General features: G+C 38.9%; 1 protein-coding gene across 2 annotated transcripts in view; it reads right to left on the minus strand.

Moving 5' to 3' along the window:
- Nucleotides 1-210: 210 nt before the first annotated feature.
- The window catches only part of FAM3C (FAM3 metabolism regulating signaling molecule C), a 54,063-nt gene continuing 37,527 nt past the window's right edge, over nt 211-16,746 (minus strand). For both annotated transcript variants that reach the window (XM_047694417.1, XM_047694418.1), the window contains exons 8-10: nt 14,530-14,614; nt 3,207-3,333; nt 211-2,600 (exon numbers count right to left, since the gene is read on the minus strand). In XM_047694417.1, the coding sequence (XP_047550373.1) occupies nt 2,511-2,600; nt 3,207-3,333; nt 14,530-14,614 (302 nt within the window). In that variant the 3' untranslated portion in view covers nt 211-2,510. The remainder of the gene's footprint in view (nt 2,601-3,206; nt 3,334-14,529; nt 14,615-16,746) is intronic.

Here is a 16,746-nt window from a genome sequence, read left to right on the forward strand (position 1 = left end):
TTCTAACTGAACACATTTCTCATTCCTTCACTTAAAAATGGGGTATGTCAACTGAATTGAAATTCCCATCTCTATTGGGGGCTTCAAATTATAATTTGTAAAAATGGTTTTAGTATAAATGCAATACAAGCTAAATGCTTTGAGCTTCACCTGGCATAAAATAATAAAATAATAGCTGATCCATTTCAAAACAAATACAAAATGTAGACAGACAGTGATAAATTTTACTTTAATCAAATTAAAGTCAGGAATATAAAGACTCTGGCTCAATTTCTCTTTAATTTCCCAAATATCACTTATTTTCCAACTGTCTTAGCTTAATTTTAATAGGCATACTATGATACACTTGTTCCAGAAAAAAAAGTATGATTATAAATAAAAAATATCCATCCAAAAGTCCTTATATGCCATTTAGTATACCAAAATGTCAATGCCAAATTTCTGATTTTAATAAAGAAATTTCTTAACATGAAAGGAACATTGTTTTATTTATAATGTGGATTTTTAAAAGATATCTGAACATGAAATGTAGTAAAATTATTGCTTCCAAAGTTGGCACAACCTGTACAAGACAGAACTGAAACAAAAGCAAACTGCACCAAAGCCGCCACAGAATCCGTCTCGGTCCCTCCTTCTGACAGTTAGCACAGCTTCGCAAATCTATTGTTTTATAGTTTTTACCTTAAAAGGGATGTCTTGCCATCTGGATACTTAAAGTCTATACATATCAAGACAGATCCTGAGGATATTAGTGTGTGTAGCCCCAGGACTGTCTTCAGTTTTCCACGTGACACAGTGTGATAAACGCGTGACCAACATTAATGGGAAGTTCCGGAGGCATATTACTGTGACACAAACACAAAACAATTCACAATGCAAAAACCGAGAGCATTTTCATTATTTAAAAAAAAAATGCAAAAAACATTTATTTCACCATACCTGGATCTGGAAAATAGCTATTCTTTTAATTTACAGAATCTAGGGAAGCATTTTAAATGTCAAAATACACATGCTGAATGTGACTTAGCATATAAGCACCAGAGATCTGTAAAGTTTACAAAAATTCTTTGAATGTGTAAGGTGCATTTATTCTTGAATTACATTCAGTTTGAGAGAAGAACCAGTACCCCAAAGTTTATTAATATTTAAGAAACAGCTGAATAGCTTCCAAGTTGGTTGACAGCAAAACAAAAATACTGCCTTTAGTTTTTTTATACAAATCATCTAAAATTTAGATTCAAAATTTAAGTGCCGCCTTCTATTGTGAGTAGTTTGATCATTAGTTTATGTTCTGGTTTAAGATACTTCATACACTCTAGGTATTTAATGCCCTAACACAAAAACAAAACAAAAACAAAGAAACTTGAGTCATTTAGTGAACATCTCAAGTGAATAAAATTTTATGTAGAAATCATCTGGACTCAAATTATTTTTTAAATGTTATCAGTCTACGTGGTAATTAAGACTTCTGTAAATATGTCGTTATATCTTCAGGCAAAATTGCTATTATGAAGTTAGATACAGAATTATATTTCTTGGTTTACCATCAAAATAATGGTGACATTAAAGCATGCCTCTTTCCAAACCACTTGGTCAGTGCTGATAACCATAAGGAAACACATGACAGCATTGCTCTAAACACAGCTGCGGCTGTCCTGAAGCCCCTGATTAGGGTGCAGAAGGGCGGTGGCCCATGTCCCTGGCTCCATGGGGCTGCCACCCCCAGCCTCGCTCTAAGCAGCTTCTGTGAGATCCAGTCATTCATACTAACACAAAACCCAGAAAGCTACAGTGCCAAATACCACCTACATTTACGCACTTCCTTTTTTACTGTGTACATGAAAAGAAAAAATTCTGTTGTGCTTTTCACATATCTGATATAGGTTTTTGTATCATTTTATTTCTAGGTTTTTTGGGAGGAGAAGGAAAAAGCGAAGAAAGAAGGTACACTGGAGATCAGACTATAAAGTAACATTACACACACAACTAGCCAAGTATCTTTGGAATTTAAAAGATACTATCGTTAAAAGGCAACACATATATACACATATATATACTTGAATATGGGTGTGTGTGTACAATACACACACACACACACACACACACACACACACACACACACAAAGAAAACAAAGTCTCCTCCCTAAAATCCATATTATTCCATAATAGGTTTTCACAGCAACCAGTATATATACCAATATATTTTTCACAATCTGTTCAGTTATCCACTGGGTATGCTTTTAGAATTAAAAGATGTCCCTACTGTAGCAGTCTAACACCGTACTACTATCAGAGAAATGTGCTTCGAAATGGTTCAGTGATTTGCTCATTACGATGACTATTTACAGAGGCGTTATTTACGTTAGCAATAAATAATCCCGATATCCAAAGAGATAAATGCTCATGCACACGCCGAGACGGCTGCATGCTCCCGCAGTATTTACACATAGCTCCTCGGTCACAGCTCGGCCATTAACGGGCAAAGTGCGTTTCCTTCAGTTTCCTCTGCATTAGTCTTGCTTCTGGGGGATGCAGCCTTCCATTTCGACAACTTCGGGCCATCCTTCATATTTGTTTGTGTCCTTATTGTTCTTTATGTGCTGTTGGGGTACAATAATAGTACAAGGTTAAAAAAAAAAAAACCACCTTTATGAACTGCTTCTCTACCACAACATACTGCAGTGTACTTGTTTCAGTAACATTCGTATCAATGATGAGTTCCTGCAAATTACTGTTCAAGAGAGTCAATGAGCAACCCCAGGGGCCAGGGAGACCGTCAAAGACCAACCAGAAAGAACAAAACAGTGCAGGACTTTTTGGAAGGATCATTTGGTAGCCAAAAGGTAAAGTTTATAGTCCACTAAGTTCTAAAGTGTTTCTAAACTTAACTGATTATACTACCAAAAGCTCGATTAAAATCTTTAATAATGAACACTTCCTAAGCAACTCATGATAAAAGCAATCATATGCCAATGCACGGTCATACAGGAAAAAATACTCCATGAAGAGTAGGCCTATTTTTTAGTTTTGATTTAAAACATGCCGTGATTATTTTAAATAACTGATGACCAAGAGCTTATGAAAAATACACAACATATTTAATGGCTGCTTTGTCTAAGTTTCAAATAACTAGGATAGGAATATTCGCTGTACAGTTTCACACAATTTACTTTCGTCCATTAATTATGAGAGTCTAAGATACTAACCTGTTCAAAGGGGCTTTTGGTCTTGATGCCTTTCCCACCACAGAAGACCCAGTTGTCTCTAAAACCAAGATTAGTAATAGACGTACTTCCCAATTCAGCAATGAGCCGCCGTGCTTCGTCATTGAGTCTTAAAGAGGAAGAAAAAGAGTACTACAATAAGCACAGAGCTCTGTATATTATCTAAGTAATAATGACTCACCAGTATATTAACATGTAACATGAGATAAGATGAGAAAATATCAGCTTAAATAAAAGAACATAAAAAAATACAGAATTTTTTCAGAGCAACATTCCTGCAATTTGAATTCTCTAGTGAAAAAGACATGAAATCTAGCAACTAATTTTAAGTTTATTCTATGAAGAAATACCTTTTAGATGTCTTTATTTTACAGTAATTCACTTTCATCCATATCCACCAAATAAATAAGGGATACTGTAGTCAGGAGATGCCTACCTAGGTTAAATACGAGGTCTTAAGCAACCAGTATCTTCATAAAATTAAAAATCACTTTGAATTTCTACTAATCCCTTTGTGAATTACATCTGAATAAAGGTAAATGCTGACAAAAATCCTGGCGTTTGTTTCTAATACTATGGTTTCTTTAAAAGAAAATGAACCTTGAGAATAAGTATATAAATTACACTTCAGTGATAACTGTCGAGTGGTTATTTAATAAAAATGAACCTTAACCAGACAGCAGTTAAGCACCTGCCAAAGAGGAAGGGCAGTGGCGAAAGTCAAGTAGTAGGAAAACAGCTGAAAGTTGACAGTAAGTAATTTTGTGTAGGGGTGGGCACCTAAGTAGCTCAGATGGTTAAGCATCTGCCTTCGGCTCAGGTCATGATCCCGGAGGCCTGGGATCAAGCCCCGTTTTTGGGCTTCCTGCTCAGTGCAGAGCCTGCTTCTCCCTCGCCCTCTGCCATTCCCTCCACTTGTGCTTTCTGGCTCGGTCTCTCAGTCAAACAAAAAAAATCTTTATAAAATAAAAAAAGAAAGAATTTTTGTGTAGGTTATTATCCTAATGCTGAGCATTCTCAATGTCCCCTGTCTCACGAAAAAGAAGAAATTCAGCCGATACATGCTAGCTGTGGAGGGGGGAAAAGGCAATAAGGCCTCCGTATCTCCCAAAAGATGGCCCTTATACATCAGTTAGAGAGGTTATGTTCTGGTAAAAATCTGAAGCAAGCTAATTTTTATATTTGCAAATAGCTGGGGGGTAGGGAGCGGTCATTAAAACCAAATAGCACGAGAGTCAGTGAGGAAGGTCCTTTTTTATTTGACAGAGTTCTTCGAAACACCTCATGCTAGGATCAGTCAGCTCCTTTAATGTACTAATGAAAGAAACACTAGGTACAAGAGTGTTCCCTTAACTAACCTGAAGATGAACAAAATAATTTATATTTTAAAATAAGAAGTCCTAGAACGAGGAAGAAGTGCATATATGTTAGGCTCCCACAACTGACGCACACCACATGCAGGGGCAGTAGAGCTAATTTAAAAAAAATTTTTTTAATTTTAATTCCAGGGTAGTTAACATACAGTGTCCTATTAGTTTCAGGTGTACAACATAGTGATTCCACAATTCCGTACAACACGCAGTGCTCATCACAAGTGCACTCCTTAATCCCCATTCCCCCACTCACCTCCCCTCTGGTAACCACCGGTTTGTTCTCTATAGTTAAGAGGCTGTTTCTTGGTTTGGCTCTCCCTCTTTTTCCTTTACTTGTTTTGTTTCTTAAGTGCCACATGAGTGAAATCATACGGCATTTGTCTTTCTTTATTGACTGACCTCAGTTAGCGTTCTATACTCTAGCTTGATCTACGTCGTTTCAAGTGGCAAGATTCCATTCTTCTTTAAGGCTGAGCAATATTCCTATGTGTGTGTTTGTGTGTGTGTGTGCATGTGTGTACACACACATATATACATACATACCACATCTTTGTTATCCATCCATCTATCCATTGATGGACACTTGGGCTGTTTCTGTGTCTTGGATGTTGTAAATAATTCCGCAGTACACAGGGGTGCCTGTACCCCCCTCAATTAGTATTTTTGGGGGTAAATACCCAGCAGTGGAGCTATTTTAACCACAGCCTGGGCACTGCTGTCCTCCTGCAGAAAGTTCACTAGAATCCATGAGAAAAATCACCTATAACCCTAGAATATTTTGACTTTCAGACCCAAATCTATATCAAGGGATGCACTTATAACCTGGTGAAGTAAAAACAAATGAAGTAACTGTGTAAAGAACCCCTGGAGTCTGGCCTGAGACTCATGGCCGCGTGCCTCCAGCTTGCCCCACGAGGTCCCGCTCCTGTGCCTGCTTCTGTCAATCAGCCGTCACTTCACACTTGTCTGCTCCCGTGATAAAGGAACACGTGCATTGGAGGGACACTCCCTGAAGGCCGTGCCTGAACCCCGGCTTCTTGTCTGCGTATGAGGTTAGGATGCTGTGGGTCTGGAAGACTGTTAAATCCCACCCTTTCGTCTATCCAAATGTTCTGTTTTCCGGCTACATTCTTATAATACTGTACTCGCATCGGCAGCACTACTAGGTGAGTTTTGCAAGAATAAGCAGCGTGGAAACGCGGAGGGTGGGCGGCAGGTTCACTGGGCAGCCCAGTGACGATCCCCAGCAGAGGCTGTGGGGCTTGACTCACATTTACGTCTCAGAAAAACCACTGACTGGCGCCTCGTGGGCTCTAGGGTTGCTCACAGATGGCTGAACATGAAGTTCACAAACGCAAGGGGCTGCTTTATATGCAAAAACTGCTTGCAAAGTAGGTGGTTTCTCCCAGGGCAGACCTGGCTCCCTGCAAAACGTATGAATAAAACCTTCCTCATCTATGAACTTTACATCAATTAAGAAATACATTGAAGGGCAATCATTTTTACTTCTGTACTTCTGAATTTCAGAACTGATCATTTGATCTACATGAATAAACTAAGCCAGGTTAGCCAGAGATCTGGACACGACTTGAAAATTGCACTTCAACTCCCTCCGTTCATCTCTTTCCTTCCTTTTCCTTTCCCGGGAGAGCGCCCGTAGGCCCTGCGCAGAAAAGGGGAACACGGCGGCCTGCAATGGCTGTCTTTAGGAAGTCCCAGCAGCTAGTTGGGCCCTGGCTGGCAGCTGGCAGCCTGGATTTGGGGAGGGCTCCCCAATCCCAGAACTGATTGGAACGGGTCGCAGCGCTGCATGAGGAAGGCAGTTTATGCCAGGGAGGCTGGCATCTGGGGATGTGTCTGGCGGAGGCTGCCTCTGTGAGCCAGTTACAAACCCGGGCACGGAGTCCCTGAGACGCTTTCCCACTACCAGACTTCACAGTGCTGTCACCATCTGCTGCGGGAGGAATGGAGCTTCTCCTGCGTGACTCCGCTTGGAGAGGACTCTGGGAAACTGGGGCCTGGTTCCCTCCAGACTTCGCTCAGTCCAGTTCCCCTTTGGCAATTTTGCTTTGTATCTTTTTGTGTAACAAGTAGTAGCCACGAGGCGAGCAGGGCTGCATGCTCGCTCCTGCAAGTCCAGCAAATCATCAGACCTTGGGGTGGTCTCGGGCACCCGGGCCACAGGTCCCTACATATATCTAACTACAGCTGTATAACAACGTACGTTTCTCAATAATTTCCAAAGTTCTCTGCTCTGCCTATGTAGACTTTAGAGGATTTCATTATTTGTGTCTGAAATCTTTTATTTAAGTAGAAGTCAATTTCATGTTTCAAAAAGAAGTTAAAACTCATGCAACACAGCCAATATTTTCTGCACTGATTCAATACATACTAGGTATCAAAAAGTCCCATTTCTTGGGGTGCCTGGGTGGCTCAGTGGGTTGAGGCCTCTGCCTTCAGCTCAGGTCATGATCTCAGGGTCCTGGGATCAAGCCCCGCATCGGGCTCTCTGCTCAGCGGGGAGCCTGCTTCCTCCTCTCTTTCTCTCTCTCTGCCTGCCTCTCTGACTACTTGTAATCTCTACCAAATCAATAAATAAAATCTTAAAAAAAAAAAAAAAAGTCCCATTTCTTTAAAAGCCAGTGTAACAGGGGCGCCTGGGTGGCTCTGTGGGTTAAAGCCTCTGCCTTCGGCTCAGGTCATGATCCCAGGGTCCTGGGATTGAGCCCCGCATCGGGCTCTCTGCTCAGCCAGAAGCCTGCTTCCTCCTCTCTCTCTGCCTGCCTCTCTGCCTACTTATGATCTCTGTCTGTCAAATAAATAAATAAAATCTTAAAAAAAAAAAAAAAAGTTTAAAAAAAAAAAAAAGCCAGCGTAACAAATGTATGCATGGTGTAAATTTTAAATAAAAATTTTAAGATACAAGCTTTTATTCTATATAGGAGCACTTTGAGTTTGTTACATAAACTTTAATCTCCAGTAATGGTCTTAACTAGATGAGATGCTGGGGCACCTGGGTGACTTAGTTGGTTAAACATCAGACTTGATTTCAGCTTAGGTCATGATCTCAGGGTCATGAGATCAAGCTGGGCTCTCTCTGTCCCTCAGCAACCCCCAGCTTGTGCTCTATCTCTAAATAAATAAACAGATAGACAGATAAAAATGTTATTAAAAAATAAAAAATAAAATGCTATTAAAAATTAGCTAAGATGCTGAAAAATTTTACTGAATAAATTATTTTATTTTAGTTAAGAATTTTAAAATGAATCAAAAATTATGTCACAAACAAGACGGCAGACAGAGAGAGGGACCAAGTTTTCCTAGAAGAGATTCTGAAGCTGCACAGAGGTAATCGGAAGTACCAATGGAGGAAGAGGGAACGGGACCAGGGCGACTCAGAGGTCTGCTTCCCTCTTTGCTGGGGAAGGAGGAGCATCTGAGACCCCACAGTCACACCATCATACCAGGTCAATGCTCCCTTTCTGGAAAACAACATGGAGAATTAATATTCTGGGCCCCACTCTGATTAACAGGGAAGAACCACTTGGGAATAGAAGTGTGAAGAACTTCGGAAGAAAATCGCTTTATTACTTCAAGAGGTTGAAGAATAAGCAATGCTGGGCATAGGTGACCATGTAGCCTAGGTTTAAAGACAGCATATTATAAAAAGTTCAGATCAGAAGCACTTCTGAGAATGGGATTCTTAAAAAACAAACAAACAATAATTTTCACTATATAATTTCTAACAAACCTGGCAAAGAAGAGGATAGGTTATAAATTAGGGCCACTACAGGAGTGTTCTGTGATGGGCTCAAACTCACAAGTGTCCGAAACTACAGGGTAAATCATATGACTAAGGAGGAAACGGAATGCTACTGCCAGGAAGGCCGGCAGATGCAACTCCGCAAACTCTGACAGGCCACATGAAGAACTTTTGCTACAAAGTGCAAACAATGAAGGGATCCACTGTTTCACAAGAATGATATAATATGGAGATCAAAGCATGCCTGCCTTTTCCAAGGGAGGCAAACACTCCGATCGACATAAAAAGGGAAGAGTAGTTCAGGAATGTCTGTGGAAGTGCCGTAAACTGAAACCTCCAGGCCCACACACGTCACACAGTTAAATTCTAAGGCACTTTAATATACTCTTCAAGGTAGTGTCCGTTATTTTAGAAACATCATGGAAAATGAAGACGCTAAGTCATTAAAAGTTAATTAAATATTCCAGTCTTCAAAAAAAGGCAAGGAAATTTTTAGAAACAATGGGTCAATAAAGCTACTTCCAATTATTGGCAAATTCTAGGATGGATTACAACAAGGAAAGCCTGTGAACAACAACAAAAAAAAAAGTGGGGGGGATGGAGGAGGAAAGAGAGGGGGTAGTGAGAAGGAGGGAGAGAGAAATCAAGCCAAGGTGAGGTCATGTAAGCTATTTCAGCATCTGCACAGGTTTGCGGCAGGAGAGGGCACCGTAATTAGCACAGCTCGTGAACTTCAAGTGAGCATCTGAGAGTCTCAGAAAACAGCCTCTATGAAGAAAATAATGAAACAGCAGCTGGATGGTATGTCTGTTAGGGTTCCTTGGCAATTGTTTAAAAAACCGTTTCTGTAGTTGATTAATAGATGAATCCCTTGGAGGAGGCCCCCGGCAGGGTGGCACGCTGCCCCTGGTGGGTGAACATATTTATCAATGACTTTGATTTAGACACAAGAATGACTTTGGAGAAACTACAAAGCCTGGATCATGGAAATCTCACAGGACAAATGTCAGCATCATAACCTAATGGGCCAAAATCAGCAACATTAAATTTAACAGGGATAACAAGGACAAATGAATATAAGGTCCTTCATTTAGACTAAACAAAATCAATTCCAGAATAGAGAGAAAGACCTGACTTGGCAGTGGTTAATTAAAAAAAAAAAAAAAAAAGTCTGAAAGCAAGTGATCTGAGAGTTTAACTTAGCCAAAAATGGGATGTGACCTTTTAAAGAAAACGAATATAGTATTAGTCTGTATAAATATTCAAAGAAACGTATCCCCAACACAGTAAAAGCTAGTATCTCCGCTGTACCCTGTACCGGCCCGACCCCATCAGGAACCCTGTGTTTGACTGGGGCACTCATTTTAAGAGAGCTGAAAATCAACCAGAGAACCAATGCCCAAAAACTGTAGCCAGGAGAGTAAACCCACCCAGAAACTTAGCATGATAGAAGGTTACAAGAGCCCTGAGTACTGAGCAGGCAAAGGGAAAACTGAAAGACCAATGCTCTTTAGTTTCAAACAAGTAAAGTATCAAACGATTTGGGGAAGATACTTATTGTTCTATTTACCCAGGCTAAGACTACTCAGACTACCAGGGGGAATTCAGAGGGAGACCAACCCGGAGAACGTAACAATGACTTAAGGATAGTTTTTCGAGAATGTAACAATGACTTAAGGATATTTTTTTGCTTTGTTTTGTTTCAAATAGAGAAATTATGAGATACTGGCACCCTTCAGAGGGGGTATCTGTAGAACAGTTCCTGGGAATTCTGCCTGGCTGGGGGGATGGGGCCAAGGACTTTCAAGATTTTTTACTTCAGGACACCCACACTTAAACCCTTCACTTAGCCAGGAAGTGCACATGTCACAGAGTGCTGTCTCCAAAGGGAGGAATACAATAGCAAAATTTAGCTCGCTCATTCAAACTATTATAATTCCTCATTAAATAAATAAAAACCAACTTATTTTAGAGGGGTCTAGGCAGAAAGTAGGCATCATTAGAGACCTGCACTCTCTAAAATATAAGTTTTCTTAAGTATAGTTTTTTTTTTCCTGTTTTGTTTTTTAAATGGGCTTCCAAGACTACCTGGGTGGCGCAGTCAATTAAGCATCCAACTCTTGATTTGGGCTTAATAGGGTCCTGAGATCCTAACCTCGAGTAGGGCTCTGCGCTCGGTGGGGAGTCAGTTTCTCTCTTTCTCCTTCCTTCCCTTCCCCTGCACACTCTCAGTTTCTCAAATAAATAAATAAATCTAAAAATAAAATAAAATAAAATGGTCTTCATTGTTAAAATCAAGAACTAATGGGATAAAGAAAGGTAAAGAGGTTTCCTTAGGGCCAAACTTCAGGGCCTTGCATTGTAAATCCCTGGAAGGGGCAAAATGCATCATGCCATCTCCAAACTTATTCCCCTAGGATAGGTTCAGAGGACTGGGATCCCACCGGAACACACTTTGGGAAATGCTGTGACAGAGACCAATCCCAGACATTCTCAGAAGTTTCCCGTACAGGGGCACCTGGGTGGCTCAGTCGGTTAATTATCTGCCTTCAGCTTGGGTCACGATCCTGGGGTGATGGAGCCCTGCTTCAGGCTCCCTGCTCAGCAGGAGGTCTGCTTCTCCCTCTCCCTCTGCCTGCGGCTCTCCGTGCTTGTGCTGTCAAACAAATAAAATCTTAAAAAAAAAAAAAAAAAAAAAGGTTCACAGTCCAGCCAAGGAGCTCATTGCAGACCGTAGTATCTGGGATCACAGAGGAATGACTACGGAGAACCAATACCAACTCCCTGTCGGAGATGCCTATTTCATATTCTAAATTCTTCTGGGTACGGGCACCTGGGTGGCTCAAGTGGTTACATGCCTGCCCTTTGGCTCAGGCCCTGATCCTCGGGTTCTGGGATGGAGCCCCTCGTCGGGTCCCTGCTGGCTGGGGAACCTGCTTCTCCTTCCTCTGGCCCTCCCCCTGCTCGTGCTCGTTCTTGCATGCACATGTGTGCACTCTCTCTCTCTCACAGATAAATAAAATCTTTAAAAAAAAATGGAATCTTTTGGGTATAAGAGGGAGAACAAACATTCCTTATGAGGGGAAAATCCAGCAGCCTTATGTAAAGAAAAGTGCTAACACATCAGATGAAGCAGAGCTTCTATTCGCATGTAAGACTGGGTGTTCCACAACGAAGGAATCATTTCAAATGTTGTTTCACAGTCAGATACCTGCCAAGGGGTACATTTATATTTTGTTGTATTTCACGATGTAGATGGCCATTTATAAAGACTGCTTGTCCATTTTGGCATAAAGGACACGATACAATTTATTTCACCTGTGTTTGGAAGAAGGAAGTATTTGAAAAACAACTTCATGTGCCCCAAACTGGAAATGCACATGACTGAATGCATTTAACCACACAGCTGAATCACACATGGATACATACACAAGGATAAACGCATAGAGTTTAGATTTCTGTTTTTGCCTTTCAGGCTGAACATCTTCTGAGGCTGCTTTTGGTATCTGGGATGGACACCAATAAATAGCAGTTAAAGAACAAACATCATCCTGCCTTAGTTCTTAGGTATGGCCACACTTTCCTATTAGCAAAGAGAAACAGGTCTGAACCCAAGCAGGTATAATAATGAAATAACATGATGAAAAAGACGCCATGGGTGTCTATCTATTCAGAAAAGTAGGGTTTCTAAAAATCTTAAAACCTCAAATTATACATGTAATATCCTATTCTATCAGCAAAAGCAAACATCAAGTTATTATTATTTATTTATTTATTTTTTTGCTAAGGAGAAGCCTAATTACATTCCACTTAGTTCTGTGTAGCTAAATGTCAATGGATGCAGGTACCAGTTTTCTTGATCTATGGATTTAACATATCCTTAGTTGATCCAGATGTAAGACATGTCAAAGAAAATATTCCAGCCTTAAAACAATCACAAAGTAAGGGTACCTAGGTGACTCAGTGGGTTAAGCCTCCGCCTTCAGCTCAGGTCATGATCTTGGGGTTCTGGGATCGAGCCCCATATTGGGCTCTCTGCTCAGCAGGGAGCCTGTTCCCCCCATCACCACCACCTGCCTCTCTGCCTGCTTGTGATCTCTGTCAAATAAATAAAATCTGAAAACAAAAACAAAAATAAAAACTACCACCAACAAAAAAGAAAACCAGTCACAAAGTAACCCTGTTTTGTTTTCTTTTTTTTTTTTTTTAAGAATTTATTTATTTATTTTTGAGAGAGAGAGAGAGAGAGCATGAGCAGAGAGAGGGGCAGAGAGGGAGAAGGAGATGCCCCACTGTGCAAGGAGCCCAATGCAGGACTTGAACCCAGGATACTCCGATCATGACCTGAGCCAAAGGAGGACACTCAACTGACTAAGCCACCCACGCACCCAGTAACCCTGTTTTCTTAGTGCAAATCTGCAATAATGTAGTTACACACTACATACGTGTAGAAAAAACTCAATAAACAGAAAGACATGCCATATTCTGAGGTGGAATTTCAAGCCTTTTCAATTAAAATCTGTAAAGGATGTCTTTTAGTCTTGTTAAAAGTATCATACTTTTCATCTGGATAAAATATCATAGAAGGGATTTGAGAAATGCTATTAAAGGGGTCTTAGCTACCCTAGAAAGGTAGTACACTTAATTTTTATAAAATTATAAAATTTTATAATTTGTCCCTGTCTTATTGGGGCAGGAAGAAGTAGATGAACAGAACAGAACTTCTAAAAACAAAGTCAAATCCACATAAAAATGGAAACTGTAAGTCACTGGGAAATAATACATTTTTTTAAAATACATGAAAATAGTGAAGTCACTGGAAGAAGAAAATCTACTAAATATTTAATTTGGAGATGGGAAAATACTTCTCAAGTATAAAAGTAGAAGAAACTTGAAACGAAAAATCCATATACTTGACTAAGAATTAGTCTAAACTTGTAAAAGTCACAAAGCACCATAAATTAACAAAAATAAACACACAAAAAAAGTATTTTCACATGAGAAATGGTTAATATCCTTAACATACCAAAGGCTCTTACATATCCATAGGAGTCAACCTAAATGGTCAAAAGATACTTTACAAGAAAAAGAGCCAAAAACACTTGTGAAAAAAAAAATGCAATCTCATCAATAACCAAAGAAAGGCACATTAACAAAACCCCTTTCCAAAACTTCTTAAAAATAATCAGTGTCCTGGAACTTCTGAGAGACATGTTAAGTTGATACAAACTTTAAAAATTCATTTTTAGAAACATATACATCCTTTAATTCAACACCTTATCTCAAAAAAACCTGTCTTAAGGAAATAAAGATGATTATTTAAAATTTTTAAGATAGTACATTTTTGCTAAGTATGAAAATTTGGAAATAGCCTGAGGGTCCAGCAGTAGGAATTTTATTAAATAAATTTTAAATCATGACATATGCTTAAGAGTTATATGAGGTAGACATGAACAATTTTGTTATCAAAACTATTTAATGTTATGGGAAAATATTCACCACATAAATAATGCTATAACTACTAGCATTCCAAATATTTAAGATGAAGAAAATATGTATATTAAGAAAACTAGAGATGGAAACTAAATTATCAGTGGTTATCACTGAATAGATGAATTTATAACTTGTTTTTCTTTGTGCTTTTCTGTATTTTCCAAATTTTACAACATATACACTTTTAAGAAAAAAGTTATAAATTCGTATTTACTAAACATTATGAAAAACATATCATACTTATTCTTTCACAGTGAACTACACTTGTAGGAACTTACCCTAAGGACATAATCGAAAGTACAAAAGTACTTATGGAAAAGGGTGTTTATCAAAATGTTATTTGTAATACAAAAAAATGTGGCAATAATAGGGAAATTTTAGATAAAGGTGGGGACATATGATCAACTGTTGGTAGGTGATGAAAAATGCTACTATAAGAATATTAACGTTAGAGAAAACAATTCAAGGTTGTTAAAAACAGAAAAGAGTGTAACAAACTTGAGGTATGTGGATCTAATGTCATGGCAAACATACAGAAAGAAGGAAGCAGATAAAAAAGGTTAATAGTGTTTATCGGAATTTGATTACTTTGCTCTATTTTATAATTTTTTTCATTGAAAATGTATTGCTTTTATAATTAATTATAGTTCCAAAAATAATATAAATGTTTACATACTTGGTTGCTCCATCATCGTAAGTTCCCATTAAGACTATTGTTCCATCTTGTATGGACTTCAGAAACTCAATAAATGGGGCCACATCTGAAGAAAAAAAGAAAGGACTGATGGCTTTGAGTTTTGGTTTTGTTTTGTTTTGTTTTTTTAGTGACTAGCCATCAGGATAACCTCTTAAAAGTTAATATTAACTAAAATATAAAGCATTTGCAAATCAATAATTTCAAATGGAGAGTAACCAGAAGGGAGATAAATCTTATGAACAGGCTAAAAACTGAACTTTGTCCTTTAATAGGATCGATCCCATCACCAACTTAGAATTTCCCAACCCGGATTGATCCTATGTGTCTTTTGTACTGATATTCCAGGGGCTAAATGAAAAAACCACAGCAAAGTTGTATTAAAGCATGACTTAAAATTTGAAAAAAGAAACTTGATGGGGGATGAAGGAGGAGGGTAGAAGAAAAGCTCACGGATTCTCAGAGAGTATGTGAAATTGTTTGTATGGGTACTTATCTAAGTGTAGGATACATAGCTTTTATCTAATTCATAAAAGGTTCTGCAATTTCTTAAAAAATTATATAAATATATACACACACACAAACACACATGCATACATACATGCACTTTGATTTAAGGGATCCTCTGGGCATATCTAATTACTGTAAACTAGGGGAAGGAATGAAGGTTATATCTAATTATGGCACTATGGAACTATGTTCATTACCTGCTTTGTCTAGTGCACCAAGATACACAAAAACATAAAAATAAACCACTTGGGTGACACACTGGTGTCACACTGGTGATACCAGGGGGAGATCACATAGTACCAACTGTTTTATGTCTTGAACTCTCCAATGTCAGGTCTCCATGTCATCCCCAAGTCTAACACTGCTTCAGAACTGGGTTGCTTCAAGCTTCAAATTTACTCAGTTTCTTTCCACAGCAAAAATTCCAAAGATATTCTCTAACTGAATTCTATTTTGAAATAACAGCATTTTCAATTCTGAGAAAATGTAACAAAGCAGCTAACAAATCATCACTTCCTTTTAAATGCAAAGATGGAAGTCAACTGCAGCTATCTCTTCACTTGAAGAGACTTTTTGGCATAATTAATCTATCCGTGATGAAGCAACAGAGCTTCTGGTCATTTCAACAAAGGTTTGTGCAAGACTGTCTCCAGGTTTCCAGTGTTTTCTAGTAAGTGTTGGTAGGGCCAATTACGCCATTAGAATCTAAAATTGATGGCAGCATCTAAAGTTTCTAACAGCTTTTGACAGCTATGAAAAGTCTTCCTAATCTCATTTCAAAAATAAAGAAAACACGGCATCTATTACAAGCTGAAGAAGTATTAGAAAAGCTGAATGGTCTGAAAACTTAACATAAATTTCAAGAAGACTACCAGTTACTGGCTCCTAAGGAATGCATAAAGGGGCTGGAAACAGGGAGGTGCAGAGCTCGGCTTCGAGCTGAGAAACATCCTGAACCAACAACTTAGAAAAGAATCAAAAGATCAAATCAGTGTTGGCCTTACGTCAGTTTTGAGGAAGAAATTTCTTCTCGGCAAACTCCTGTTCAGGATGCTAGGTCCTTGCTTCTGCATGTGGGTAACTGACTTACACCTGTTCCTGCAGGAACTTCCACATAAGGAAGATACCTGTGAACCGCTCTAAGTGCAATGAACTAAAAAGAAAATGCCTTCTCTCAAATATTCATCTACTTTAATAACAATCCTAATTATAATTTACTTTTGAGGCTAACAAATCATATGCAAAACAAAAAACAAAAAAACCCGGGGCTCCTGGGTGGCTTAGTGGTTTAAACCTCTGTCTTCGGCTCAGGTCATGATCTCAGGGTCCTGGGATTGAGCCCCGCCTTGGGCTCTCAGCTCAGCGGGGAGCCTGCTTCTCCCTCTCTCTCTGCCTGCTGCTCTGCCTGTGATCTCTCTTTCTGTATCAAATAAATAAATAAAATCTTAAAAATGCTTAAAGGGCTTGTGCCCTTCCCCAAATTACTTATTCTTTTTAAAAAATTTTAGTCAGAGACTTAAAGGATCCAAGGCTTTCAATTAGTTGTCCTGTAGAAAATAGGACTCGGATTTTTACAATCTCAATTTTGTTAGTATTGCTCTTAATCACACACACAATTTCTATAAAAAAGCAAAGTATATGCAATATGACCTATACTTAAATACAGCTGGATATTTAATGAAAAGTAAG

The sequence above is a fragment of the Lutra lutra genome, chromosome 11 (genome assembly GCF_902655055.1).
Source record: "Lutra lutra chromosome 11, mLutLut1.2, whole genome shotgun sequence".
Classification (NCBI taxonomy): Eukaryota; Metazoa; Chordata; class Mammalia; order Carnivora; family Mustelidae; genus Lutra; species Lutra lutra.